Source organism: Protomyctophum bolini (assembly GCF_963924005.1).
Source record: "Protomyctophum bolini genome assembly, chromosome: 23".
In the NCBI taxonomy this organism is placed as follows: domain Eukaryota; kingdom Metazoa; phylum Chordata; class Actinopteri; order Myctophiformes; family Myctophidae; genus Protomyctophum; species Protomyctophum bolini.
Genome location: NC_137884.1, coordinates 10,815,575 through 10,830,189, shown reverse-complemented (window position 1 = coordinate 10,830,189; position 14,615 = coordinate 10,815,575). Strand labels below are relative to the sequence as shown.

The 14,615-nt window shown below is 44.1% G+C and overlaps 1 protein-coding gene across 4 annotated transcripts in view; it reads right to left on the bottom strand.

The window, feature by feature from the left end:
* Nucleotides 1–14,615, bottom strand: part of abcc9 (ATP-binding cassette, sub-family C (CFTR/MRP), member 9) — a 78,882-nt gene that overhangs the window by 6,861 nt on the left and 57,406 nt on the right. For all 4 annotated transcript variants that reach the window (XR_013963624.1, XR_013963625.1, XM_080757948.1 and 1 more), the window contains 6 exons: nucleotides 13,609–13,739; nucleotides 10,913–10,991; nucleotides 4,178–4,286; nucleotides 2,521–2,624; nucleotides 2,165–2,298; nucleotides 1,670–1,732 (listed from right to left, as the gene is read on the bottom strand). Coding sequence is in view for 2 of the 4 variants with exons in the window: in XM_080757948.1 (XP_080614074.1) it covers nucleotides 1,670–1,732; nucleotides 2,165–2,298; nucleotides 2,521–2,624; nucleotides 4,178–4,286; nucleotides 10,913–10,991; nucleotides 13,609–13,739 (620 nt within the window). In the remaining 2 variants the exon portion in view is untranslated. The remainder of the gene's footprint in view (nucleotides 1–1,669; nucleotides 1,733–2,164; nucleotides 2,299–2,520; nucleotides 2,625–4,177; nucleotides 4,287–10,912; nucleotides 10,992–13,608; nucleotides 13,740–14,615) is intronic.

The following is a 14,615-nucleotide window of genomic DNA, read 5'->3' as shown; positions in this document are numbered from 1 at the left end:
GCAGGGGTCCAGTTGTTTTCAAATATCTCAAGTTTCACGATTACACAGGAAATACATTTTTGACAATCTTTGTTTTATCCTTTTTATGCCAATTCCCAATTCTGCCCCGCACACACACACACTGTGTATTCCCTGTCACTGCTAACCACTACAGTTGATCGTGTGGGAGGGTGTACTGTAGAGACAAGCACATGTCTCCTCCGACAGATATGCAGCTGTTTCTTCCCAGAGGAGTTTATCTGGGAGGGTGTAATTACTGTATGCATGTGGATGAACATGCCACACTTCCCAGTTACACTCTCAGGCGCCCCCGGCCAACGTGTAGGACAGGGGTTGGTCTCGGGCCAAACTCTTTCAAAGACAAAGATGGTGGGGCAGAACACACAGGCTGAGAGACGTTTTCTCAAGAGGAAAGTTGACAGTGAAATTATTTACAAAATATGGCGGACCACGGGCCGTGTTGCCTACCACTGGCGTAGGAGTCACTAGTGTAGCGACAGAGATCTCTCTCACCGCCCGGCATCCGATACCCGTATGGACAATAAGCTCTGTGCATAACTGTAGCCCCAAGTTCTCAGAAGGCGGCATACCCAAACTGGTTAGTTCCCCATATAGCGATTGGCTCAGCAACAGATTTGAACTGGAAACATACACATTGAAGCTGTCGTATGTGTTTCCGGTTCAAACCGGCTACTAAAACAAATGTGAAAGTGAACTGGAACAGGAAATGGGTATGCCACCTTCTGAAAATCTGGGACAGGGCCACCTTTATAGGAGACTGGAAGCAGGATTTCCAATGGTAGAGTTAACGTGAACACAGCTTCTGAACCATTCATTAGCCCCATGGTCACTGAACCAAATATTGGACCCGATCGTCACAAGCCACACAATCTTCCAGAAATGTACTGGCCTACACATGCCCATCTAAGCCGGAGGCAACTGGAACCCAGTCTTGGTAGTCGTGGGGAGGAACTTTAAACCTGTGACACCCGAGTGCCTGACAGGAAATATTATTAACACAGGGTAGATTTGACCTGCCGAAAGCTTGTAACCGCTGAGAAGGTTAATATGAATATTACTTCTCTGATCTCCCAAGTATTTAATTCACTAAAACTGCACAGAAGAGAATTAGAAAAGGCTGTTACGCTGTCACAGTTACTGAGAAATTCACCCCAACTATGTCCCCCATCAGAACCTTTGGGGCTTGAGAATCCACCATTCCTGAATAAAGTGCCTGGTGCTGGGAGTCTGGTGCAACGCACAGGGCCTGACCTGGTGAGAGCAGGAGTGGACCTGGTGAGACGTAGGAGGGGCCCAGACAGGTGTCAACCCACAGAGCCTAGTCCTTCCATGTGCCAGAATGGTACCTCCCAGTCCCGGCAGAGTAGTTCAGGAGGAATGGATTGTGTGGCCCTTGTTTTTCCCTAATGGGACTTATCGAGGGTAGCTACTGGGACGTAAGTCGGGACTTGATCACTCCCGGCTGGGTCACCTGAGTGAGGGGTATGATGTTGCGAAACCCGAAACCCCGATGACCTTGGGATACATCACTGAGGATACGTCCCAGGTGCATCCATTTATGTATGTATTTTGTTATAAGGGGACATGTGTCACAATGACAAACAGAGAACGTTCTGGACCAAATAGGCAAATACGAAGGAGGACTTACTGCAATAGTAACAACTGTTCTGTCAGCGAACGCTGTCATCACCACCTTCTGTAGGATGTTCTCCTGTAAGGAAACAAAGGCCAAACACTATGAACAGAAGGGAACAGAACACTATGAACAGAAGGGAACAGAACATTATGAACACTATGAACAGAACGGAACAGAACAATATGAACAGAACAGAACAGACCACAGCATGCTAGTGAAAAGTGGTCCAAGTACAGTTTGTTATATGGACACCTGACACAAAGGCACACCAAATAATGTCAATGTTATATTAAGGCTCATTTGGACTAGGAAGGTTAAAACCAGAACCTTCCAGAACACAAACCTTTACAGCACCTGAAACTTTACAGAAACTGTGAAGTTCTGTGATGTTTTTTCTGCATATGTGTTCATATTATTGTCGGGTCGGGTAGGAAATCGCATATGTCCAAAACAGTGACTGTTGAGCATTCAAATTCAAAAGTAGCAGATCTACACACACACACTCACCGTAGCCATGTCTATAGAAGCAGTGGCCTCGTCCATGATGAGGATGCTGCTCTTCCTGCAGAAGGCTCTGGCCAGACAGAACAGCTGCCTCTGACCCACACTGAAGTTCTCCCCGCCCTCTGTCACCACCGCGTCTGAACACACACACACACCACACACACACACACACACACACACACACGTTTGCAAGTTTGTTCAGAATTAACCATCAAGGCCTGCCAAAATATAGTTTTGTCGGCGCAAAATCAAGTGTACAGTACATTTAGTCGACAAGAATCTTATTGGTCCCACTAAGGCTACCCAAAGTTGGACAATGCGACCTATTGGTTTGTGTGAAGTGTGTGCGGGTGACATACCCAGACCCCCAGGCAGAGCCTTCACCATGTTCTTCAGCTGAGCGATCTCTAGCGCCTCCCACAGTCTGTCGTCTGTACATGTCCTCTCTGGGTCCAGGTTAAACCTGGAACGCAGTCAGCGGGAGGGAGTTAGTGCATAAGCGTGTGTGTGTGTCACTTTGCATTCTCACTACATGAATGCACTCCTACTGTAAACATTCTCACTACACGAATGCACTCCTACTGTAAACATTTACATGTCAAGGACCCCCATTTGGCTATATATATAAATATAATATTTATAAAAATATTTTGTACCAGGCAACATTTTTGTTTTATTTCACTGTAGTTTGTGTTTTATTGTTTGTATTTGGCGACAGAGATATGTGCAATTGTCCATGTTAAATGCATACAGGGCAGCAGGTTCCCAGTTCGATCCCGGGCTCACCCAGAGTTAGTGTCGAAGTGACCTTGAGCAAGACTCTGAACCCCTAATTTCAATATAAATGCAACATTGATTGCATTCGACAGTACTCCATGTCTCCCTTCTGCTCTACTGTAACTGTCTTGTTTATATGTTGAGTGAGTCTGAAACTGGTTCTCTCTCTCTCTCCCTCTCTCCCTCTCTCTCTCTCTCTCTCTCTCTCCATCGTCTTGAGAAGTGTATTTGTTTAAACAAACTGCACATGCTCTTTGTCTTTCATAATAAACACACTTTATCGTTCGTTCCGAACTTCAAACAGACTCTGGGGCTGTGTGTGTGTGTGTTGTACTGTGCATGTGTGAGAATGAGAGAGAGAGAGAGAGAGAGAGAGAGAGAGAGAGAGAGAGAGAGAGTCAGAGACAGGAGAGAGATGAAGGGAGGGGGAAAGAGAGAAAGAGAGAGAGAGAGTCAGAGACAGGAGAGAGATGAAGGGAGGGGGAAAGAGAGAAAGAGAGGGCGAGAGAGAGAGAGCGAGAGAGAGAGTCAGAGACAGGAGAGAGATGAAGGGAGGGGGAAAGAGACAAAGAGAGAGAGAGGTGATGTCCTAGTAGTGACCTCCAGTGTCCTGCTGGGTTATAAACCTCCCAGCTGGGAGCTGGTCGGGTGTCTTCCAGTGACAAGTCATTTGAGTCCAAAGCCCTTTTTAAAGTTTAAAGTTTTACAGTGAATTAACTCAGCGGTTCCAAACATCCCGCGGGCCCCGTGGGATTCCCGCAGGATGGGATTAAAACATTTATTAATCCCGGGATTTGTCACGGGACGGCAATGAAAAGTCAATGGGAGTGGGCAGGAGCAGGAATGACATCAATTAGCCTGATTATATTACCACAGGTTAACTGTTCCTGGTGCCATATCTTTTGAATTAAAACAGCATGAAACACAGTAATCTAAAAAGAACACAAAATCCATTGCCTTTCCTAATGACTTATTATGTAGGTCGTTCCACGACCAGGGACCAAATAAAGAGAGATTGATTTTACCCACCTCAGATGAAAATAAGGATACAACACAGCGTGCCATCAATGTTTATAATGTTCTTATACTATCATTAAAATCTTGTGATTACCAAATATTTATAATATTGCAAGAGGTTGGTGGACAGATGGTTCACAGGGATTACTTGTGAACCATCGGAAATCATTGATTTAACAGATATGACGCTGTCTGTCTGCATGTGTGCATGCTTGTGGGTACCGTATGGTTCCACTGAACAGCACAGGGTCTTGCAGGATGATGGAGAGTCGAGACCGGAGGGTCTGCAGAGGCATCTTACAGATGTCTATCCCATCTATGATGATCTTCCCTGCGCACACGCACACACACACGCACACACACACACACACACACACACACACACACAGGTTGGCGACGTGGGGGGGGGGGGCATCACTGTTATAGCATCACAATTATCTTAACCACTTCATCCATTTATATGTTGTCTATTCAAAAATAGCAGATCTACAAGCTCACAGCGTGTCACTTTGTGCCGTGCTGCGAGCTTGTACATCTTCTTTTGGGATCATTTAGATTTTTGGGGACACAAATATATATATATATATATATATATAATATTCTCTTCTGGGGTTCTCTGGCCCAAAGCATTTCAGATGAGGACCCTTACGGGTCCATTTGGTTCCATTTGTACACTCTCAGAATTATGAGGGTCCTTGAAATTAAACAGTTTGAGAACCACTGCACACTAAATGGAACAGAGCCTTAATTAGTATCCTCGGTAACACCTGTGAATGAAGTAGGGAAGGGGCCAGGAAGTAGGAAGAGTTATTCTGTGTGCATAGAGGTCATTGCGCAGAATGTTAGTGCATTATGACATGCCTAGAATAGGGACGGTCGGTTAATGTGGTTTACAGTTTATTTAGACTGTGTTAAAGTGTTATTTCCAAACTGAACATGACATCATCTTATCACATCTTGTGTGTGAACGTCCAGAGTCGTGCTCCATAGCTGGATAATGTATCATAAAGTCATTCTGTTACAGAGTGTTATCTTAACACAGAATTCTGTTCCTTTTTCTCTTTCTTGACTTTATAAGGTCAGCCTTGTCAAAACAAATGTACTGATAGTAGAACGCCCCCACAGCTGTACTGTGAGCCTGCGTGCATGCACAAGTGCGTGTGTGGTGTGTGTGTGTGTGTGTGTGTGTGTGTGTGTGTGTGTGTGTGTGTGTGTGTCTGTGCGTGCGTGCATGCGTGTGTGTGTTCGGAAAGAATTTGTAATCTTGGCTGAATATTCTAGCACGTAAACAATGATATAACAATTACGAACTGGGCTATCAGTGTTCAGACACACTGTTGATTCCAAGTAAAGAAATACATTCACCAGTTGTTTTTTTTTCTTCAAGTTCGACCATGTCTGAATATGTTTGTGAGGATAGCGAGATCAAAATGCCGCCGACCATGTCGGTCAGTCTCGCACGGGATGTCGGTCGGTCGGACAGACAAGAGAGATACATTAGGCGCAAGAATGACATAATTTTTTGTTATGCCCCACAATACACAATCTAAAAAATCTAAAAGCTGACTCCTACTGTAAATGTACCAATTGTAGACACTTAATTATTTCTCTGCTGCTAGCTGTTAGTATAAATTAAGTTAGCCTATGCACCATCCTCATTCACTTTAAGAGAAGAAGTTTATACACACAACAATCCAAAAACTGACTCCTACTGTACATGTACCAATTGTAGACACTTAATTATTTCTCTGCTGCTAGCTGTTAGTATAAAATAAGTTAGCCTAAGCACCATCCTCATTCACTTTAAGAGAAGAAGTTTATACACACAATACACACACTCAATACACGCACTTTAGTATTATTAGCAGAAGCACACACTGTTTACATGACTGGTACATGACATACAGACATGACAGAAAAATAATTAAGAATGGAGTCTTGTCTAACGAGGTAGATAGTTCACCTCCAAAATGACTTTTGTCCTATAGATTACTCACCCCATGCAGACTTGAATTAATGTTCAAACATCCATGAATTTAAGTCTCCATGCATGGGGTGAGTAATTAATATTTGCGTGAACTATGGTTCTCAACCTTTCTGGATCAGGTGCCCCACTTCAAAATGTCAAAAGTGTGCTCGTTTGACCACTTAACATGACAGCCAATCAGAGCATGTTTATTTAAACGAACATTCCACTCCAGGCAAATCAGATTGTGTTAAACACACAGGTGCAGGTTTGACGTTTCTCAAAGTGGGTGCTGTAAAATACTTTGACAATATTTGGAATTGAGAGCGTGTAACCACTTATACCTATAATGTTTCCGTATCATAAGAGTTATTTACTGGGTCCGTCAGCCAAATTCAGCTGATTGGAATATCCCAGGGATCTATTAAGCCTCCTACATCCCCCCCCCCCCCCCCCCCCCCCCATCTACAAATACCGGTATCTTTGCAAAAAAACTGATGATCTATTAGAGCTGCAATTTCTCATTGAATGTCCACTCCCAGGATAGGAGTGCTAAGGTTCAAGTGTTTATAGAAGTCTGGGTGAGCTCTTGAACTTCAGCTGACAGCCAGGGAGAGAGAAAAAAGGAAAGAAAAACATAAACGTGGACAGAAAAAAAGGTCTCTTCTACCAAATGGTGGATGACAGAGGGTTATGAGAGGCAAACAATGTTTTGAGCTTCGCTTCTGTTCCTTAACCGCTCACTTTGGCGTTGCACGGCCGATCTTCAAGCTCACGATCATGCATTGTGAGCTTCTGGATCGGCTAGATTTACATTATTAAGTTAGATTAAAAGTTTCGCGTACAATGGCATGCCCAAAACGGACGTGTCATGTTGGAAGTGGTCAAAGACCATTAGATGGTCTTTGACCCTGATCTCCAGCCCTGCCAAAGAGGGCAACAATGTCCATATGTCTACGGCTGATTTAAAAAGTGGGTTGTGTGAAACAGAAACAGTGGTACAGTAGGCAGACCTCATATGTGGAGTAAATCATTGGAGTTTTGGGTGATTAAACCGTTGATGTTGACCCCTCAAGATAAGCAAGGTAGTGGAGCAACTCACAAGAGTAATTATTAGACATAAACACTTCAGAGACAGAGAGAGAGAGAGAGAGAGAAAGAGAGAGAGAAAACTGCGATCCTGTTTTTTTATATTACTAGAGGTATATTACTTGCGCCGATCCGACTGAAATGCCCATATATGGACATCTCTGTATCTGCTAGGCTCTTCCCATAAAATAATATTAATATAGGATATAATTGGGAATAAGTTGTAAAGCTGATACTGAACAGAAGGCTGGTTGGATGTGTAAGGTAGCATGAAACTAACAGTGGCTGGGTCTTGCACACGCACACGCACACGCACACACGCACACACACACACACACACACACACACACACACACACACACACACACACACACACACACACACACACACACACCAAAATACATTGGTATAAAGTATGCACTATTAAGACCGCAGAGAGCGTTTCTGTTTAATCAAACCTAAACATGCCAGAAGAACAGAGTGGCTGTCGAGAGTGCGTCTGCTCTCAATATGACATCATCAGAGTGAGCCAAGGCCCAAGGTGCCTGTGCTATGTAAACACAGGAAGTATTGGCTGAGGATACATTTAGACACACAGGCGTTTTTAGACAACGCTGCAGCTAATCCTGGTCAACACTCGGCTGAGAGAGTGTTTATGCTTCTTATACGCCTTCAACGAGCAGTCTCTGCCCTCTCTCTTGTTGATATTAAGCCCTTAATGTCCAGGTTAAAGGCTCAGTCCTCCATTCATTCCTAAACAAAGTCATGGCCTTGTATCAAACTATTGGATGGAGAGTGGTTGAGTCGCATACGTCGCTGCCAAATTGAAAGCTGGATATAATTGTGGGCTTTTATGAATTCCTGATGAAAAACTAAGAAATCGTAACCTAAAATCCTTACCTAAAAAAATATTATTATATTAAATGTATCTTGGAATACCAAGATATACTGTACCAGGACATTTTGTCGCTGTTGGGCAGAACATATTTTATGTGTACAGTGTGTAGAAGCCATCCTCACTGTTTATGTATGTCTACTTATTATTATTATTATTAATCACAATTGTTGTAGCTATTTGGCATTATTGGGCTTTAGTTTGATGGGTTATAATTTAATTATTGTTTGGACAACAGGGGCACGCCTCCCCAGGCCTAATTGCTTGACAGAGGGTATAAGTAGGCCTGGGTGATTGGGGAGCGGCATGCACCTGGTGGACAAATGGTTTTTACCTGACAGACAGAACAGAGATCATGCCATAACAAGGAAGAGAAGATGTGCCTGTTTGTAATGTATCATTCACTGCACTTTGGAAAGTAAATGCAAACCAAAAAGACATTGAACCTGTGGACAATCTGTTTCTTATGTCTGCGTACATCCTTAATCCCTGAGTGCATCAGTGGGTTTGTTGACTATGGTAGAAATGTTTGGAACCAACAAAATGGCCACAACATAGTAAAAACCTGGTCCTATTGGATTTCGATGTTGGAATATTGGGTTTCAAAGTAACTTAAGAGGACTCGAACCAGGATTTGGACATTCTGGGACTGAAATAACAAACTCAATGGAAGTGGACGCAACAGCAACAAAGACTAATCAATTTTAGTAGCCTGGTATGTAGTGGACACCGAATTTAAAAGCTGTATAGGAAAACAGCAATAACTATTGGAGTTATTTTATTTTCGTGTTTTTCCACTGCTTAACTTTTATTGGTGACTTGTTTGCTGGCCATTGCTGCACTGACGTCCATTATGATTTTTGTTTTCGTCACTGCTGGACTTTTATTAGTGACACGCCTGTTTTGCACTGCCTTATTTAATTGATCTTTCGCTATATTGCTCTGCACTTTATGTGTGGTAAAAAGGGAATTGCAATGTCAGACTCGGATGTCACAAGAGCAGGAAGCGATGCTGCGCTACAACCTCTATGGCTACAACCCGTAGAAGACTGGTGGGGGGAAGACCCTCCAGAGCTCAGTCGAAAGGAAATAGAAAATATCGCGCAAAAGTGGGTGGCACGAGAGATGGAGAGGGAGCACAGAGACAGCAGTTTGGCCACATATGTTGTGGTGGTAGAAGAGACACCCCTAGGAGAGGATGGCAGAGAGACATGGCAGGGAGGAGAGGAGACGAGGTTCTCCAAGCCGACGACCCCTCAGGCTCTGGAGAACACTCTGCAGCTGAAAGAAACCCGACAGGAAAAGCTGACCGACCCTGCAGAAGAGGACGGGGAGGACGGTGAGAATGAGATGGCTGTGGAGACGGGCGGCTCCTCATCTTTCAGCGTCATATCTGAAGCGGAAGAATATGGACAGATATCTGAGGGAGAAGAAAACTGCAAGCAGGGTGCCATGATCAGCAGTTTGGCTGAATCAGCTGCTGTGAGGAGGCTGAGAAGAAAGGTGATAAAGCCACTCTGTGGAGAAAGGCGTCCCACCCCATTACAGAAAGCCAGTGGTGGAAAGACAAATGGCACCATGAAGGAAACTACAATTACATCTGACCATGACCAACAAGGTGGCAAGAAAGAGAAGAAGAAACAGATGAAGAAAGGAAGATGGCATAGGAACCGAAAGAAAAGGAACAAAAGGCCTGCCCAGGAGAAGCGAGAGCAGAAAGAGGAGGATGATGTGCCAAAGGAAAGGGACAACGACCTGCTTTGCTTCCTGTGGTGGCTTGAGGGCTACATCAAGACTTCTCCAGACCATTGAGAGCTTTGACCTTTCTTTTCTCCATCTTTCCCTTTCTTTTTTTTTTGCAGTTTCAACAAAGAAGATTCAGTCAAGCTTAAATACAACACACATACCACATACCTTGAATAATGTATTTTGTGTTTGGCTTCTTTGAAATGTATTTAGTAATTGTGTCCATACTGTGCACAATTAGGGGGGAGTGTAGAAGCCATCCTCACTGTTTATGTATGTCTACTTATTATTATTATTATTAATCACAATTGTTGTAGCTATTTGGCATTATTGGGCTTTAGTTTGATGGGTTATAATTTAATTATTGTTTGGACAACAGGGGCACGCCTCCCCAGGCCTAATTGCTTGACAGAGGGTATAAGTAGGCCTGGGTGATTGGGGAGCGGCATGCACCTGGTGGACAAATGGTTTTTACCTGACCGACAGAACAGAGATCATGCCATAACAAGGAAGAGAAGATGTGCCTGTTTGTAATGTATCATTCACTGCACTTTGGAAAGTAAATGCAAACCAAAAAGACATTGAACCTGTGGACAATCTGTTTCTTATGTCTGCGTACATCCTTAATCCCTGAGTGCATCAGTGGGTTTGTTGACTATGGTAGAAATGTTTGGAACCAACAAAATGGCCACAACACAGTGTAACACAAAAGCAAAACTGTGTCTCAATGGGACGCTGTTATTTCAACGGTTTTCAGCTGGTAGATCTGCTATTTTTTCATTTGAATCCTGAAAAGTAACAGTTTTGGACGTATGAGGTTTCCACCCGACAGCAATGATCCGTATCCATTCAAACAATGTGAAGTGAGGTCTGTCGGGAAATGGACTTCATTATAAATAGTTGAAGGCGGCAGTGCCTCAGATGTCAGATGATCTATGTGAATGTTTTTGACGTCCTCCACACTGCGATGGATTCCATTAGTCTGAACGTTTGAAGGACCCCTCTTTGAAAGATGGCAGCCATCTCTACCTGTGCGGTGTCCCCTATGAGAGAGTGTAGGATAGCATTTCTATTTCCATCTTTTAGGAATAAGGGAAAGACCTCTGGCGAACGCGCGAGGGAACGGGAAGGAGTTGGAAATTGAGACAAACCAAAATTGAGACAAACCAGACAGACAGACAAACAGACTAAAGCAAACCAAGATCTTGTGTGTGTGTGATTGCGTGCGTGCGTGCGTGCGCGTGCAAGTGACAAAACCAACCTTCAAACATGTCCACCATGTTGAAAAAGGCCAGGGACAGCGAGGACTTCCCACTGCCGGTCCGACCGCAGATGCCCACCTAGAGGAACGAGGGAACGTTGGAGGTAGAGAGAGAGAGAGAGAGAGAGTACACAAGGTTACTAGGGCGTCTGGCGGTCACGCCGCCCTGACGAATGGAACACTGGCGTGACAACGATCAGGTGGCACAGTCATGTTACGCGTGTGTCAGGTGACGTTGGCTCGCTATGTGTCAATCCGTTTCACCTTGCCTTGACGCGACGCGTGCGTCACACACGTTGTGGTAGCGTTTTAACACGTTTGAATCACATACACAGCATCAGCATGTCGTAACTGTCGGCCAGAAACTCCGCAACTCAATACTTTTTCCTTTTAATGAACGACGTGCTTTGCCACACTACAGTGTCTCACAAAGGTTGTAAAAATGAAAATAAATATTTTTGTGAAGTTTGCTCTCACACGTGGAATGACACCGGTGGATTAGCGCTGGCTTCGTTCTTACGTACAGTATACACCAGTGGTTCCCAAAGTGGGGTCCGGGGACCCCCAGGGGTCCTTGAGGGGGTCCCCAGATAAATGATAGTTTGTAACCAAATGGACCCTTATGGTTCTGTAACTCTGAGAGTGTACAAATGGAACCATTTGGTTCCATTTGTACACTCTCAGGCTAATGAGTATCATTTTGGGGGTCCTTGACATGAACATGTTTGGGAACCACTGGTATACACAGAAAATGTGTCTGCTCAGGTTATTGCTCACACATGGACATGAAATAAATAGAAGTCCCTAGGCTGAACTCTGAGTGTTGGATGGCAGAATAGTGTGAGGTACTGCACACTCTGAGACTAAAGGACCAAGCTATTCAGCAACAAGGTGACAGTGTGATGTGAGACCTCTCTCTCTCTCTCTCTCTCTCTCTCTCTCTCTCTCTCTCCTTTCATTGATGTGACCATGCAGTTAGTATACTGTACAATTCTTAGTGTTCATCTAAGTCAGAGTGTACAAAGGTAAACGTTGTACAAATATGGGAGACTTGGATGTAGTATAGGACTATGAAAGTGTACTCTGAATCAATTTTGTGAGTATAATTTTGTAGTATGGGTTTCTTTCTTGAGTAAAGTATAATGTATAGTGCCTGGGCCGTGGCCCAGCGGTCCAGGCACCTTGGCCCGGTAGTCCAAGTCTGGCAGTTCGACTCCCGATCCCGACCGCCTTTAATGCATGTCACCCCCCCCATCTCTCTCCCCCATTCCCTGTCAGCCTACTGTCTGTGGTAACAAGAACACTCGGCGGATTTACCCTTTTTGCCGACTTCTCAAGACAAGTCGGCAAACCGTGGAGAATATTCGGCAGAATCTGAAGAAGAGTCGTCGCGCGGCGAATCTTCTTAAGATTCTGCCGAATATTCTCCACGTTTCGGGGCACTTTCAGCAGCTGCAGCTGCAAGTTTCTGAATGTTAGCTACTGTGCTAACGACGATAACCAAAACAAACCCAAACCAGAAAAATAGCTGTCTACTTCCTGACTGAATTACATCTGAATAGCAACGCTTATTCTCCACGTTTCGGGGCACTTTCAGCAGCTGCAGCTGCAAGTTTTTGAATGTTATCTACTGTGCTAACGACGATAACCAAAACAAACCCAAACCAGAAAAATAGCTGTCTACTTCCTGACTGAATTACATCTGAATAGCAACGCTAACAATGCAGAAGACGCTAACACTGAGGAGCTAAGCTAAAGTAAACGTGACGTTGTTGTGATTAAACATAATACTGCTAATGAAGTGTAGAAGTGTTGACAGTTTAGCGTGCCTCTCACACGCGCGCGCACATTTAGTACATAAATCGTCTGGAAACGTCATAAGGATTGGAACCGAGAGGTGCGTTCGTCTGTGGACGTCCTAGCGACGTCCAAACGACACGGGGCGAGATAAGAATATTCAGAATGATTCCTATTTGTTTTTTTGGCATTTCGCTTTTCGCTTGCCGTATGCTAATGCTCTGTGCAACTATTAGCTTGTCATTGACTCCCATGAATGACTCGTATCTCCTCATCCAGGGCGCTCTCCGTGGTGATAAATGGATCGATATGCTGGCGCTTCATTTCTGCTCCTCATCCGTCTGTCCCGCAAAATATGAACGCTTTTTGGAGCGTATATAAATATATTAAGATGATCGGAGATTGTGAGGTCACTTTGTGCGCGCGCGCGCACACCCACACACACCGCCTCCTGGCACACACACACACACACACACACACACACACACACACACACACACTGTGAAGGCCGTAGTACTGTAAATATGACATGAATATGAATGCAAAGTAGCGGTCCATGCTTTTGCATGCTTTTATTGATCTGCTGTCTGATCAGCGTGCATGATCATCATGCAGTAGCTAGATGCGCGCTCCAGCGCCGAGATTTCTTCCCGTTTCGGCGACTCTTCGTCACTTTCCGTCCGAGTTCTCAGACAGAACTCGGACCGGAAAGTGATGAAGAGTCGGCGAAAGGGGAAGAAATCTCGGCAAAGATGAAGAACAGTCGGCGACCCGAGTTCTCCAGTATTCCTGTCTGTCCCTCTATAAAAAAATAAAAATTAAACAAAACATAAAAAAGACCTAATATAGCAAGTTAAACATCTCTCTCTCTCTCTCTAGCGGTCTCTCCTAGTAAGTACCTTCTGTCCAGGCTTGATGTACGCGTTGACGTGCTTCAGGACAGGTTTGAGTGAGGGGTCGTATCGAACACACAGGTCCTGGATCTTAATCTCCCCATGCTGGGGCCAATCCTCAGGAATCACGGATGTATCTGGAAGGAGGTGGAAGATGACTGAATGTTCTACAGTGTAAATACAGTATTAACCCATTCAGGACAGGAAACCCCTTTTAGTGTTTTAAGCATTGTGTTATACTTTAGCTATTGAAAAATAGCATTTTTTATAATCAATGGGAAAGTTTATGCATGCACTATGTGTACTATGTAAACTCTCAATTTCCATTTTCCAGCCATTCAGCCAAGGGTTCTTTCTCAACCCACAGGTTGAGAACCCCTGCTCTATGAGGTCATGCACTCTCGCTCTAAGTATAAATAAAATAGGACTTACGGTTACCGGTAAGTGGTTAATCACTAATAATAATCAATCAAAATGTTTTCATGTTTTATTATATTTCTGAAGAGGGAATCTTGAACAAACAAGAAAGTGGCCGCACACGCTAATAGCCCTACTTCCCTACTCCCTTCTGACTGGGCTTAATTAACCGCCGAAACGTTGGATTCATGATGTCTTAATCTGCTGCGTACTGAATAAAATATTGGCACTTTGTCTATTAGCGTGTGCGGACACAAGATTCCCTCTTCAGTTCTGTCCCGTGGGCCTGCACTGCTACAAGGACTTTGGTGTGCGTTAGCATCTTTGTGCATGATATCATATATTTTTAACACATTTGAATAATCGCTAAGAAAATAATCCATCCTCTACGTTCACAGAGTCATGGATTCCTTGGAATCGAAAAAGGTTATGGAAAAATACCGGTAAGGGGAGAAAGACAATTAAGGAAGCAGAAAACAATGGCATCACCCACGTGTGCAGTGTATATCTTATAGTCTGGGCTTGTATAAACACCAGCATGTCGTTGCTGCTGTCGGGAACAAACATTGTATCTCCATTTTTCCACTTATGTTCTG